At 36.0% G+C, this 13,501-nt stretch overlaps 3 protein-coding genes across 5 annotated transcripts in view; 1 reads left to right on the top strand and 2 right to left on the bottom strand.

The window, feature by feature from the left end:
• Nucleotides 1-7,470: 7,470 nt before the first annotated feature.
• LOC129776925 (uncharacterized) overlaps nt 7,471-13,501 on the bottom strand; it is a 43,318-nt gene continuing 37,287 nt past the window's right edge. The window contains exons 2-4 of one of the 2 annotated variants that reach the window (XM_055782868.1): nt 8,606-9,014; nt 8,253-8,546; nt 7,471-8,193 (exon numbers count right to left, since the gene is read on the bottom strand). In XM_055782868.1, the coding sequence (XP_055638843.1) occupies nt 7,775-8,193; nt 8,253-8,409 (576 nt within the window). In that variant the 5' untranslated portion in view covers nt 8,410-8,546; nt 8,606-9,014 and the 3' untranslated portion in view covers nt 7,471-7,774. Of the gene's footprint in view, nt 8,194-8,252; nt 9,015-13,501 lie in introns of both variants that reach the window. The other variant, XM_055782869.1, reaches the window with a different exon arrangement.
• On the top strand, nt 9,005-11,396 carry LOC129776922 (threonine aspartase 1). Its single transcript, XM_055782865.1, has 4 exons — nt 9,005-9,115; nt 9,187-9,227; nt 9,280-10,217; nt 10,270-11,396. The coding sequence occupies exons 2-4, from the start codon at nt 9,200-9,202 to the stop codon at nt 10,351-10,353; spliced, it is 1,050 nt and encodes a 349-aa protein (XP_055638840.1). The 5' UTR covers nt 9,005-9,115; nt 9,187-9,199; the 3' UTR covers nt 10,354-11,396.
• LOC129776924 (cyclin-J) lies at nt 9,453-12,973 on the bottom strand. Of its 2 annotated transcripts, none has more exons than XM_055782866.1 (5): nt 12,393-12,973; nt 11,836-12,302; nt 11,749-11,779; nt 11,496-11,682; nt 9,453-11,439 (listed from the first exon to the last, which is right to left on the bottom strand). In XM_055782866.1, the coding sequence occupies exons 2-5, from the start codon at nt 11,844-11,846 to the stop codon at nt 10,688-10,690; spliced, it is 981 nt and encodes a 326-aa protein (XP_055638841.1). In that variant the 5' UTR covers nt 11,847-12,302; nt 12,393-12,973; the 3' UTR covers nt 9,453-10,687. The 2 variants fall into 2 exon arrangements, with proteins under 2 accessions (XP_055638841.1, XP_055638842.1); XM_055782867.1 differs by having other exon boundaries at nt 11,840-12,302.

The raw sequence follows: 13,501 nt of genomic DNA, 5'->3' as shown, positions 1-13,501 counted from the left end.
TAAAACGTCAACATCATGCATCCATATGAAATGTCACGATACTGATGCACGAAAATCAGAAAACCCAGATTCGGCGTCGTCGGCCATGTTCAGCTGTCATTATACTCTCAAGTGTAATCATATTATCAAAAATATTGACCGTGTAAAGTCCACTTAATGCCGTCTACGCGAATATACTCTTCAAAATCAGAATCCGAATTGGATTACGATACCAATAATACAAAAGCAAAAGCAGCAGGTAATCCATTTTCATGGTCTTTATATTTAGATTTTCCAAAACAATACTCGGAACTTGACAGTTCAGTATAGTTGTATTGGTGAACACGAGTGCGAACCCGAACCCATCTAAGTGCGAAACTAACAGCTTTCGGAGTGAACCTCGTGCGAAGCTAGGTTGAAACTGAGTGAACAAAAAAACGTTTTGACATCAGTTAGTTTGGCACTAGGGTTGAAGCTGAACAAAAACGAATTCGCTATAATATACGCACATTGGTCTTGCGTTCAAACTGTCGTAAATTAAATACCTGTCAGTTCTATCAGAGAAGAGAAGTGGAACATGAGAGAAAAAAGTGGCAACGATTTGTGGCAAGAAAATGTAAACAGTGAAAAAATTGACAGATGGTTTACGCTCTAAAAATTGAACATAATGTTGAGATGTCTCTAAAAGGGTGGGAGACATCATATATAAGGTGGGAGGTTCGTATATAATGTTATTAATGTTAGCATCATCATGATAAACACGGCGAATGGGATAGAAATTACGAACTGAAAATTGAGTAAAATATACATATAGACGCTGGAACGTTGTGGACTAATATTATAATGCATTTTTATCGGTTTATGTATAATGCATTATCAAAATAAACCCATATGTATTGTAATCATAACTTGCTGTGCTATTCAGAACAACATTTATGGTCATATTCCACCAATGATGACAAATGTGTAATTTACGAATGAAGCTTCGCCATAGAAACTGAACATTGAATAAAAAAATTAAAATGTGGTAAGAGCATCAGTTGAAATATTTTAAAGCATTCTCATCGGAATAAATTGAATGATACAATAATTATACGACTAAATGATGTATGTACGCTTAAAAAACAACATAAAAATATGGTTTCTGAATTAATTTCTTTTTTTTTCAGTTTCGAACACATCCCGTAAAAAGCCATTTATATTTTTTAAAATACCCTCTGTTGGTATTGTATCCAGAATTTACAAGGCAATGAAACGTTAACGTCAATTAGTTTCTAGTAATCAGCTTTTTAGTTGCAGGTGTAATTAACCAACTATATTTTTTTAGTATTATATATATTCCATGCCAAACCGACATAGTGGTTCTCAAATTTTCGTGTAAATTGGTAGTTTTGTTCATTATCGTTAAATATTAGATTCCATTTCATTTTAGGGTGGTTCAAAAAATCTAGATTTTCCCCTTTTTCCAAAAATATATTTTTTAAATTCATATCTTTTGAACTACTACACCGATTTAGATGATCGACATATCAAATTGGCCAGTTAGCTAGGTTTTTAGAAAAAATAATATACTTGCAACCAAAAATAATTTTGTTTTCTTAATTATTGATCGTAATTGTTCTTTATAGTTTTCATTCAGGGGCGCTATATTTTTTCTCGAAAGCTGAGGATTTTTTAGATAACATATCCAAAAATGTGTTCTTCTTCGTTTTTAAATTATAATTTTTCAAATTTAATTGATGGTTCAAAAATATTTTTTCTCCTATTTTCCGAAAATGACGTTTTTCAAAAATTCATAACTTTTGATCTACTGAACCGATTCAGATAATCGACATAGTTAATTTAAGTAAAAAATTTCACACTTGCAAAAAATTATTTTTTTTTATTTATAAAAAAAAACAGATACAATTATTAATCACGAAAACAATTTTTTTTTCGCTAGTGCAATATTTTTCCAAAAAATTCTAGGCTTTAATTTGATACATCCATCATCTGAATCGCTCTAGCAGTTCAAATGTTATGAATTTTTGAGAATAGGAAAAAGGGGAAGAAATTAAAATGGGTGGGTTATATCTATGATATAAGCGCAAAGTTGACGTGGGACTACCCGAGCTTAGCAATCATTTGTTTGAGTTGATTAAATTTTTGAGTGAATGAGACAATTTCCGAATTCAATTGAATTCAATATATTTGTGAGTAAAGAGTTTGAATAAATACCATGTAAAATCAATTCATGCATTGTGATACATTATGTTCTTCGATACAAGTAAATTTAATGACAGTTTGCATTTATTTGCAAAGCTGATTTCCCAGATACCTTGGTTTTGAAGTCTGTGTTAGGGAACACATTTCGGTGAGAACAAAAGTCCTCATACTTTCATGTATTTGCAATGCCGATTTCCCCAAGGCTGCTTGGTTATGATGGCTGTGTTGAGGAAACCGTAAATCGGGCCAATCAAAACGAGGCAGCTATGGCGTTTAGACAACGCTTAACATTTTTCAGTTATTCAATTGTTTATCTAATGAAAAATAACATTTTATTAATTTCGATGGATGCGTAGAAATATTCCCTATCAATCGATGCAAAAATCTTTCCGATCCAGTTAGAAATGTTCGAGTTATAAGCATTCGGAATCTTTCATTTTTTCCTGCATGTTCAGTGTGAAGGTTTTCATTTTACCCCCCCATATACTCCGGTTAGACGTAGTCCCACGTCAAAATTAATATTCCGAACTATCGGTTAACTTTAAAAAACTATATCTCAAAAAAGAAAAAAGAACATATCTAATTTTTAATAAAAAATGTTAATGTGTAAAAAAAATCTTCAGTTTTCAAAAACAAAAAATATAGAAAAATATAGCGCCGTTGGTGCCGAAACCATGTAAACTATAAAAACGGATACAATCAAGAATTACGAAAACAAAATTCAAATTTCTTGCAAGTTTGATATTTTTCCAAAAAAAAGACTAGCTAATTAACTTCAAATGTATTGATCATCTGAATCGGCTTAGTGGTTCAAAAGTTATGAGTTTTTGATAAAAGTCATATTTGGGAAAAAGTGAACAAAATCGAATCACCCAAAAAAAAATAATACAGGTTCAATCTGAAAACCACTATATCAGTTTGGCATGAAATAGCAATAGTTCACAAATTTCAAAGTTCGCGTTTTTCTTCTTGTATTTCATGTCTTTTAGTGCGGCCATAATAATAATTAGGATTACTGCATTTGGATTGATGCTACAAAATATCATTAACTTCCTTGAATAGTGGATGTGATATAATTCACTTTATATATGTATATATATTAATAAATATTTTCAATCGAATAAATTTGTCAAACATAATGCAAAACTAAATACTTTTATACAGTGCCTTCATTTTTGACGTAGAACTACGTCTTTCATTAAGGGTGCCAAATCAGAAAACAGGTCACGTTTTTATGAAATAAAGTTAACGTTAATAACTATTTTTGCCGCGAGCGGATTTTAGCGATTCACATACTAAACGAATCGTAAATTCCCTAAGATTTGTTTAATATGTTATACATTAGAATCCCCTGGTTTGTAAATGGTTAAAATTCATGAAAATTTTAGGCGTTTCCATTTTTCCATACATTTGTTCTGTCTATTTGTGTGCTTTCCCGAACAGAACTGTCAATAACGAGCAACTTATCGACGACCAACGAAGGGGAAATCGTAGGATTTGAAGTCGTCGTGAACAAAGGAAAAGTAGAAGAATGAAGGGGAATATTTGCCTTGAGCATAAACAGTGGATCTCGCTGAGGCAAACTTTCATTCGGCATCGGACTGTTGAGCAATCCAGTTCACTTTGCTTTCGTTGCGCTTCGATCTAAGATTGGACCCCACCAGTGGTAATCCAACTTGGATATCGTCGTTTGCTTTTTCTTTTCGTTATTCGTATCGTGTGTTTTTCTTCCCGCGTCATAAATTAGACGTTTCGCGTAGTGTGTGATGAGCAAGAAGAAGAGGGAGGTAGGCTCTAGCCCTGCAAAAAACGAACGCATTGCCAGGGACAATGAAATTTCGAGGCAAGTGTCATCTAATGATGCACGCGATGTTGGTGTAGTGAAAAGCGCTCGCACTGAACCGAGCCTTCGCGAGTGTGACACCGCATCGAACAACACTAAATAGGCGATTTCGGCGCGTCGGTCGAAAATGTAAACGGCTTCTTTGGTGCCTTTGAGAATGCATCAATGCATTAAACTGGCGTTATGGCGAAGAAGGCGTTGAGGTTATGCTCCAGAAAAATATTTGGGGAATACCAAGCATCTTGGATGTCTTACTGGAATGTTATAAGTTATTTAGGTTCGCGTGCCAGTCGCAAAACTGCCTTCAACTAGGATTGCATTTGCGCTAATATTGATCATAATGAAGCATTGCTACTGTTTTCGAGGTTGTTGATATTAACAAAAAGAGTTTATTTCGCTTGTTTAGTCACCAAGAAAGTAAATGTCGTTCTGAAATTTTGTATGTAATTAGGTTTCGCTTACCAGTAGCAAAAATTCCTCCACTAAGGGTGACAGCTGCGCTTCTCTCGAGCATGAGAAAGTAATGCAACTTTTTTTGAGGCCAGTTATATTAACAAAAGCGTTTCTTTTGAGAATAGCGCAAAATGATGAGAAGTATTTGTATTCCTAGTAGCTTCAAGCAATCAATGTATGGTTCTGTATGCATGCTATGACGAACGCTTGTTTGGCGCTTGGTTTACGTTGTACGAACGATGCCTAGAGGTGCGATTGCTTTGAGGCAATACTAAATAATATGTAGCATGATATTTGATACTTGCAAGTGTTGTCATTGTTGTTGTTTCCGTTCGGTGCCAAAGATATATTGATGTAGTTATGAGATGTGGAATAATGGTGCTGGTGTAACATGTATATAATCGACTGTAGCCGAGTCTATGTCAATTGCGAAAAAGGCCACGGGAATAGCGTTCGAGGTAAATTTTCAATACATTGACATGAAATAATTTGCTACATACGATCAGCTAGTGTATTGTTTTGCGAGGGCAAGAATGAATCATCAATCAATTATCGTCAACTGATTTTACAATGAAAAACCATTTCAAAGATTATTCTACTAAGCAGTTGTTTCGAAAATTTTACAGCATTACAGAATAATATCCGAAGGTATAAACAAGCGACTTATATGAAATAACAGCGTTGTTCTACGTCAACAATGCGGTCGTATCTTGGACACAACCTCCTATAATTTTTTGAGTTTAACGTGCAAAGACCCTTCATTAAAAATGGTATTGGAACAACAGAGTAAAACTGACATACAATTATGACGGAGGATTGCTTTTTGATTGGCGCGTGCTCCAACTGGTGAACCGCCAATTAAAAGGCACTCCAACTAAAAAAGCGCCAATAAGCAAATGGTACTGTAAAACTGTGAAAAATATATTAAAAAAATATACAATCGAAGACTCTTTTTGTCGTTTATGAGTTTGGTCTTTTTAAGTTACTACTAGGCATGTTTGCGGATTAATGGAAAGATATGATATGTTGATCCTTGAAATAAGTTTGAAAGTTAAGAATTGGAAAAAAATATGAAATTCATGTGAATGGAGACGACTTTTGTGTACAGCACATGCCACTGGGGCCTTTTGCTGATTAAGTAAGTAAGATTTCTTCCAAAACATCATAACTTTACAACCATTGAGTCGATTTCAAAAATCGTCATATCAAATGAAATCTTATTCTTCTATGAATCAACTTCAATCTGTCATTCACGTAAACTCAAAAATTTAATACTACAGAAAAACTTTAATTATAAAGCTTAGAGAATTTGCTTAATTTTCCACAATTCGCTCTTTCACACCAAATTTCTATCTTGTCGCAATTTTAAACCTCTCAAATTGAATTGTCAAAATGATAGGTCAAAAAACGAAAAGCAGGAAAAATTAACAAATAATGGGGGGGTAAATAATAAAGCAAGGGTAATCATGGATTTTTCATAACCATATCAGCAAAATATTGAAAAAAAAAATCCTTTTTTAAATTCTCTTTCAAATTTTGATAAAATTGCACTGAATAGTTAAATAAGGGCAATATTAATATTTGAATAAACTTAAGGTGGCCGTACACTGTTTGCCCGGAGGTCAAATATTTGACATTTTTTGACAGATAAGGTTTGATTTGATATTTGTACAAAAACTATTTTGTTTGCCACTCTTCAATTTTCAACAGTAGTAAACAATATCAAACACCGAACATGGAAAAAATCAACTGACATATTCAAGGTAACCTAACCATGTACCGACAGGTTCGAAGAACAGACTGAAAAAATATTTTAGGCATCCAATAATTGAATATTTGCTTGTCGCTTGTCGATCAGTACACGTTGACCAAATTTTATCTGTCAAAAAGAGTTAAATATTTGGCTTCGGTCAAACAGTGTATGAGCACTCTTATGTAATTATAAACATGTTTATATGAACCTTCCCATCTTCTCATTCTTCATTAAAGACCTTGCGTCAGGACAGCTAGAAATCGATACACTCTCAAATCAAGTGTGCCTGAAAAAATTATATTCTTCACGTAAACAAGCCGTGAAAATGTGGACACTTTTTAGTTAATGAATTGTATGGAGTTCCACTGCTGTGGTTCTATCCAAGATGCTAAACTATAGGTGTTTCGTTCTTGACACTTTCATGACAATACCTGAGACGAGTAGCGAGACGTAGCTTTCTGCATTGTTTACTTTTTGTTTGGTTGTGTCGTTATGGTTTCATATCAACTCGCTGAGGAAAACAACTGAAGAAAGAAATAAGCAAATATATATTCGTGAAAAATAGTGTACTAGAGCTGCAATAAGGTATTTATATTATATATTATAACCGCTCCATGTAATGTAATTAAACATACACATACTCTTTACAGATACACAGGTCGGAGGCCACTGATCATTCAACAAGAGCCAAAGGTTGTACCGCTCATGGCAACTCTACACGAGCTGAAGATTGTACCGTCCAGTGACCATTCTACCCTGGATTCCTCGAGTCAAGAGAGACGCACCACGATTGATATGAGGTACAGACTAGGGGGGCGTCGCTGATCAATGGTCAGTTATACTCCAATAGGAAGTATCCCGTGTCGGCCACACATACATAGTACTGGAGACTGCAACATCCCAATTATGAGATCTTTGTAATACTAACCTCGAGCCAACCGCGAGTAATCGGTTACATATTACTAACATAGTTGTAAGACAAAAATTGTTAAAATATTGGACTCCCGGCCCCGTCAAGCTACGTGCCTTAATAAAATATATATTTTGGTAAAAAAATTATATATTATTCAATATTTTTGGGGGACAGTGAGAATTTGATTAGCTTGTGAGTGTGATAAAAGTGCTATAAGTCTAAGAAATCTGTTGTCCAACTCCTCCACAGATAATCGTTCATCTCGCAGTTCTCTATCATGCCAAAATTATATTGTGAATATTTTATTTACTTCAGATGCCGTATTATTGTGCAGTAAAAGGATGTGGAAACAAGGCTCTCATAACGAAAAATAACCCGAACATTGTTTACCACACTTTTCTCCGAGATGGAGATAAAAATCAAAAATCAAATCATATGCTCACGTCATTTCCATAGAAGCAGTTACGATGACCGACATCAAATGCGCCATGAACTTAATGGTACGAGGAAATATAGGATGTTGAATTCCAAAGTTAAACATTTTTTCTGCCTTATATGTATCAGCCATTCCATGTCTAACCGATATAGTGGTTCTCCGATTTTCGTGGAAAGTGGTAGATTGTAGACTTTATTGTAAAATATTAGACCCGTCTTTTCTTGTTTTTTTTATTAGGGCTGTGTGGTATACGTTGCAAATCGTGAATATTGTCACCGGATTAAGGGCATTGTAGTGATGTAGAACGTTGAACTTTTGACTAGTCTGAAATCGATCCACCGCCGCAACAATAAGAAATTTCTCACCGTGCAATTTTTCGAAATGACTGGTATACTCATCGGCAGTGCGGAAATACTCTCGGCATACAAAGCAGCAGCGCAAAGAGGGGTCCAAATTGTGTGTCAGCATACGTTCCACCGTAGTCACATAACGAATTTCCGATAGAAGTCGATTCGCCGCTACCATCTCTTTAATTTCCTTCAAAACTATGTCGTTTTGTAAAATTGCATCCAGCATACGCAGGAATTTGTTTTGCTTTTTGGAAGTCAACTCTGAAAAATCAACAAATATAATCATTCTTTAGCGGAATAAATATATCAAACCGACCTACCAGCGTGATTGTTGTGTTCTTGCTGCTCCAGTAGGTTGCACAACCGCTCCATGTTCAATTTAAAATGATTTGGTCGATTACCATTGGCATGCTGTTGGATTGGCTCATTACGTGTTATCAAATTGTGGTTCATCAGCACCCAGCCCAACTTGTCCATTTTCACACGAGTGTTGCGGCGCAGTTTTATCTCTTCGAAAAGTTTTTCGCGTAGTTTCCGTTTGATGATGCCTCCGTCCTTGATCAGATTGTGCCGATAAATTCGTACCACGTACGATTCTATTTCATGCTTTTGCCCTGGTGATAAAACAAAAAAAAATAACACTCTCTTTTAAATGCTCCATAAAACCACATACGAAAAACGCTGCTTGCTTGGAAAGAAAAGCATTGATTGCGCGGCTAGAAAGTAAAATATACTCAAAACATCCTTCTGCACTGTTTTTAATTCGACCGCTGATTGTAGATATCTGAAAAAGTAGAAGCAATTATGAGAAATTGTTATACAAAAAAATCCAGAAAATTACCTGCCTACAGTGAAGCGCGAGCAGCTATTTTGCCAACGAATGCATTTGTCACCAAATGATATGATTTGCTTTGTAAACAAATTTGTTTTTTCACGAGCAATGGCCGAACAGCAATTTTGACATTGCGGTCCACCTATAGTATAACGCCTTGGTTTGGGTCTTCAACTTCGTTTTTCTCGAGTTGACGAAAATGTTACATTGGACCTTTTCAAAAGTTACGCGAGATTTGAAAAAAAAACATCTGTCATATTTCACCGACATATAAACAGAGGTTTAAACAAGTTTAGAAGAGGACAAGTGTTATCGCTATATTTAATATAGTTTCAATGTTCATTTAATAAGGTGCGTTGTACAAGTTGAAAAAAGTAACTGTTTTTAAGCTTTCAATTAATCTCATTAATCTCTACGATTAGAGCGATACATAAAATGCCGGGATTTATTGCTGTTCATACTGGTAAGTATGTGATTTTCATAAACCGATAGCAAATTGATGTAAATTTTTTTAGGCGCTGGTAATTGTATTGACGAAACATTGTACAATCAAGTGTGCAAGGAAGCATGCATACAAGGAGTGAACGCTTTGAGAGATGGAGGTTCTGCTCTTGATGCTTGCGAGTTGGCAATTATCACACTGGAAAACTCTTGTGCCACCAATGCCGGATTGGGTTCAAATCTGACTTGGAACAGACAGGTAGAATGTGATGCATGTATAATGGATGGTGGTACATTACAGTTCGGAGCATGTACCAATGTTTCAGATGTGAAAAATCCGATAAGTTTAGCTAGGCACTTATGCGAGAGGCAGTCTAAATTGTTAAGCTTCGGAAGGATACCTCCTATGGTCCTTGCAGGCAAAGGCGCTTCCGACTACGCCGAAGAGATTGGGCTTCAAATGGTCCCGAAAGAACATATGATATCGGCGAAAGCAGCTAAAATCTATGATCACTATAAACGTAGTATAAACAAAATTGAGGAACTGAACCATTTGAAACTCTCGCCACTTGATACAGTGGGAGCAGTTTGCGTGGATGCTGAAGGTTCGATAGTAGCTGGTTGCAGTTCCGGTGGATTGCTATTGAAGGTTGGTGGCAGAGTAGGACAGGCGGCAACATATGGAGCAGGCTGCTGGGCAATGGTGGATGAAACAAATTGTATGTCCGCGGCCACATGCACTACCGGAAACGGAGAATATCTCATGAAAACACTTTTTGCGAAAGAATTAGTTGAAGATCTAATAACTTGCAATTGTCCCATAACGTCACAGCACCAGACATATAAAAACAAACTACTCGAATCCCCTTTCTTGTCAAAACACAGTGAGATTCATGCTGGATCGTTATCAATAATTTATAACACGGCCAGTAATGACGGTGATCTACTCTGGGCTCATACCACTAGCTCCATGTGTTTAGGTTTTCAGTCTACTAAGCAGAAAAAACCAAAAGTATGTTTTAACATGTTTTATGTAATAAAGTAACTTACTTTCTCTATTTCAGCTTGTTCTTTCTAAACTGCCCCCCAATCTGCCCTGTGGGACTAAAACTGTTGTTAGTGGACATCATTTCAAATTATCGTACTAATTACATTGATAACAAAATTGTACATTAGTCTCGGGTACCAATATATTGCTAACCGATAACAATTTTCAAACGCTCTCAAATGTAAAGTTTCGTATACAATTTTGGTACAAAGGAAAGTAGATGTGTGACGAGGATCCATATGCGATTTTAAGCAATTTGTTTTTCTTAAGTGCTCGTAACGAAACAGCAATCATCTCTAATACATATAAGCTTTGCCATCTATTTATGTTAATAAATATATTATTTATGTAATTAAATACTAGTAAGATCACTGACATTAACTAAAGTTTTTTGAACATGAATAATTCACCTAGCCTGCAGTAAGCCGGATAATTCATCTGGCGCGTTTGCTTTTGAATGACAGTATAACTTCGTCATCAGTATCTTCCGTATCGCATTCAATACTCAAATCATCCTGCTCGATGTTTTCGCAATATTCATTATATGCAATGTCGATGATGTTGCTCTCGTTGAGGTCACTCATATAGCCGGAATCCAATGCACATCGTTTCCGGCATACGGTTTCTTTTGCGATTAAACAAGCTCGCCAATTCATAAGTTCTCGAGTAAGACATTCTATTTCCCTCAAAGGATAACTAGTCAGCTCCATCATGTTTTCGTTCCACATAACCAGTACGGGAAGAGATGATCGAGCAGCAGCTATGCAAGCTGAAGCCAACATGGAAGGACGAACATTTGTCATTTTTATATCGGTTAATGTAATATCTAAAAATTCTAAAACTAGTTCAATCGCTCGCGAACGTCGCTCAGAGAATTGTTGTTCATTAACGGAGGGAACAAAGTCAACTATACCCACTATGTTCGTCAACCAATATTCTACAAACGTTGCAGCTGTTGGAATGATCAACTGCCAATCGAAAAATTTCAATAGTAACACCTCAATTACGTTGAAATCTGATACCGGATACTGATTTCGAACCAATTCATTCATTCTACTTAGAGAAGGAACATTTGGTTCATTTTCTTCAATTTTAGATGCTAACAGAACACAAGATAACGCTACAAGATTTAAACGATTATCTGTAATATTATGATTATCCATAAAAGCATCCATCAAGTAAACAGCTGAAACAAAATCGTTAATAAAAGATTAAATTATTTAGATAAGATATATGACATACCCAAATGAATCGTTAATCTTCGTAGCTCTTCATATTCCCCAATACTCCGTATTATGTTAACCATGACTTCACGATGCCGTATTTGTGGAGAGGTGTACCGCATAGTCAACCTGTTCAATTCCGATTCCTGAAGAATCCAAATGATTTCATCGCAGTATTCCGTGCAACTTTCCTCAAAGTACATGAGCTGCCTCGACAAAAATAAATTGCTAAACTTTTCCGGTCCGTTGAATATTCAATGCGAGCTACTTACAGTAGAGTTGAAATTTATACAGAACTCCATTCTAAAAAATTCTTTTTCTGTTGTACTCCAGTATTTTTGAATATGTGAAATATATACCTACTCTTCATGTGTTGTGAGGCATGCTTTTCATAAACATCGTAAAATCAAAAGAAAGATATTAGATACAGGCGGGTGTTAAACAGAGATGCCAGGTTTTGAGACATGTCTTCATTCTGAAGACATTTGATTTTGTTAAGACATTTTTAGTTGAAAACATTTCAGTCAAGGCACTTAGAAGTATATCCTAAGGTGGGCCAACTTGCTAAAACCACTCTTCAGCCATATTGGAAGTCTACTGTGTTTTGTTTACAATACGCTAGTACCGAAGCTCGCTCGTGATCAGTCTGTCTCTTTCGCGCTACAAGCAAATAATTCCCCTTCTGCTTTCGTCTGTACTGTTTTCATATACCGCTCCCCTAACCAATTTAGTGACGAAACGGCTTCACCTAGTACCATAGATCCATCTTGATTTTAGTATGAGTGTATGTGGTTTTTTGGGAGATATTATTTCCATGAAATTCCTGCTATATAATATATCCGAAAATATCGTCAAAATAAGTAAGGCTTTAGTCTCAATGTGATTTTTTCATTTTTAATAAGTGTCACTTTCTTACTTTTGTCCTTAGTGTTCAATGGAGAATTTATCTCGGTATTAATGCTGCGGTGACCGGAATAAATCGCCACAGTAAACAACTGCAACAGAAACAACCGCTTAGAAAAAGTGTAGTAGGCTAGAAATATTTGGCGCGGGAAAAACATCATGTGCCTCACATTTCTATTATAAATTTATTCTCTTGTTCTCGTTTTTCGAAATTTATTCTGAGGACAATGTAATGGGGACGAAGTCCCCATTTGGCGAGGATAAGGAATCGAGGCGGCCCATGCCGCCAAGATGACGCAATCCGAGTCCACCGCCGACCCGCCGTCGGAAGCGGCGGTGTCTCGCACGCAAACCTGGGATCCACTGATTGCCCGGTTAGTTTGAAACATAGGATACGATCCTTTAGCAATGTCCGACCGAGCTCTAGCGAGCGTCGGACGGTATACGTCTGCCCGGGGCGTTACGTTTGCCTGGGGCGATACGTTTGCCCGGTTAATTCTTGTTTTGAAATACAATACCGCGCCACAATATTTATAGCCTACTACACATTTTATAAGCGGTGGTTTCTGTTGCAGTCGTTTTCTGTGGCGATTTATTCCGGGAACCTAATGCTGCAGCCCAGTAAACACAGCTACAGGAGAAGAATAAATTTATGTTACTAACGTCTCAAAAAAAAAAACACTAACCACGAACGGCTACTGTGTTTTATTTTATGCTCAATCTGCGAAAACAAATGTACAGTTTCGACATGTGGTAGAGACATTTGGGTTTGGGTCCCAAACAGTTCTCTATGAGATTAAAAAGTACTTTCGTATTGGCTAACGTACAAATCTACACCTAGGCGGCGCTGCGGTGAAAGTGATGATGGTTTTAATTTTTTCCATGTGAGCTTATGGAAGGTTTGTAGTTCTTTCCATAAATTACAATGTTATAATCATAAAAGATTTTTTGATTGCGATGAGTTGTTAAGAAATTTAATTCTGTGCAATTTTATATATAACATGTTATTTTCTTATCTCTTCCAGTAGTGAAAATTGTATAAATATTGACAATGGTTGAATCAAAGACGGATATTCGAGAGCACCATCAAAAACAAGTAGAAAAATGCATGGTTTTTGCATG

Source organism: Toxorhynchites rutilus, chromosome 3, assembly GCF_029784135.1.
Source record: "Toxorhynchites rutilus septentrionalis strain SRP chromosome 3, ASM2978413v1, whole genome shotgun sequence".
NCBI lineage: Eukaryota > Metazoa > Arthropoda > Insecta > Diptera > Culicidae > Toxorhynchites > Toxorhynchites rutilus.
The sequence above is the reverse complement of the archived record's forward strand: the minus strand, read 5'-3'. Positions and strand labels throughout refer to the sequence as shown.